The sequence below is a fragment of the Octopus bimaculoides genome, chromosome 26 (genome assembly GCF_001194135.2).
Source record: "Octopus bimaculoides isolate UCB-OBI-ISO-001 chromosome 26, ASM119413v2, whole genome shotgun sequence".
Lineage (NCBI taxonomy): Eukaryota > Metazoa > Mollusca > Cephalopoda > Octopoda > Octopodidae > Octopus > Octopus bimaculoides.
Genome location: NC_069006.1, coordinates 132,399 through 133,461, shown reverse-complemented (window position 1 = coordinate 133,461; position 1,063 = coordinate 132,399). Strand labels below are relative to the sequence as shown.

General features: G+C 39.3%; 1 protein-coding gene across 1 annotated transcript in view; it reads right to left on the bottom strand.

The window, feature by feature from the left end:
• The window catches only part of LOC106876716 (transmembrane protein 222), a 12,498-nt gene extending 11,451 nt beyond the window's left edge, over positions 1-1,047 (bottom strand). Inside the window, exon 1 of the mRNA XM_052976875.1 lies at positions 765-1,047. Within this exon, the coding sequence (XP_052832835.1) occupies positions 765-973 (209 nt within the window). The 5' untranslated portion in view covers positions 974-1,047. The remainder of the gene's footprint in view (positions 1-764) is intronic.
• Positions 1,048-1,063: the final 16 nt, after the last annotated feature.

Here is a 1,063-nt window from a genome sequence, read left to right as displayed (position 1 = left end):
TTCCGATCTATATATATAGGAAAAGACGCTGGTCTGCTTTGGTAAATAATTAGTACAAAATCTTCGTAATGTGGAATAAATTATTTTGTTTTGAGGATGAGAAGTGTAATGATTCAGGCAGTTCGAGACAGTTCTTTGTTGTTTCGGAACAAAACCGTGAGAGATTTCAGCGCAGAATAGGAATCAGGAAAGGAGCGAGCACATTGAGGTCCTGTTTTTCTCGATCTTTTCAACCGTAACGAAAGAGACTCGATAAGAATACACTTGTAAATTATAGCGCCTGATGACACCCAATTGAGAATCGAAACAGTGTTCAACGTGTGGAGAGAGAGAGAATGTGTGTGTGTTTGTGTGACGCAGAGTTTATCAAGTTACATTCTTGAATTAACGAGGGAACCTCTACGAGGCTGCTCAACCTACAAAATAACAGCCAAATTTCCATCACAATCTTAACAAAAATAATAAAAAGAAGATACATTAAATAATGTAATCCTAGATACACTATGTCTGAAGAAAATTTCAAATAAAGTGGCCACGGCTGGAACTTATTTAATCATAGATGGCCATCCTTGGTCGGGGTTGACCAGAGCTAAACCTCAACCCGGAAGACACATTAAATGATGTAGTCCAAGATGCACAATGTTTAAAATAAAACAAACAAAAAAACCCAGGACGGTCACGGCTTGAACGCTTCTAAAGAGATCGAGAGAGAAAATAGGTAAATAATAGAAAGAAGAGAAGAGATATAAAAAAGGAATATTTACGTTAAACAAGGAATCGGGGTCCAAACAATAGAAAATGGGAATCGACTGTTGCGAAGATCGATTCGAACACTGTTACGACGTCCGTTCTTGACGGTCGGCATGGTTGATATATCTGGGGAATGAATCTCGCCTGGGTTCGTCTGATTTGTTTCGGTGAAAGATTTGTTGATTGCCGTCTTTTCAGAAGGAACTTTGGTGCTTTCAGCCATGCTGCGGGAGCATTCAGTTATTTCAAAACGTCACACAGAGAAAAGCTAAAAACAGGAACAACTCGCATGTGTGTGTGTGTGCAAGATCGG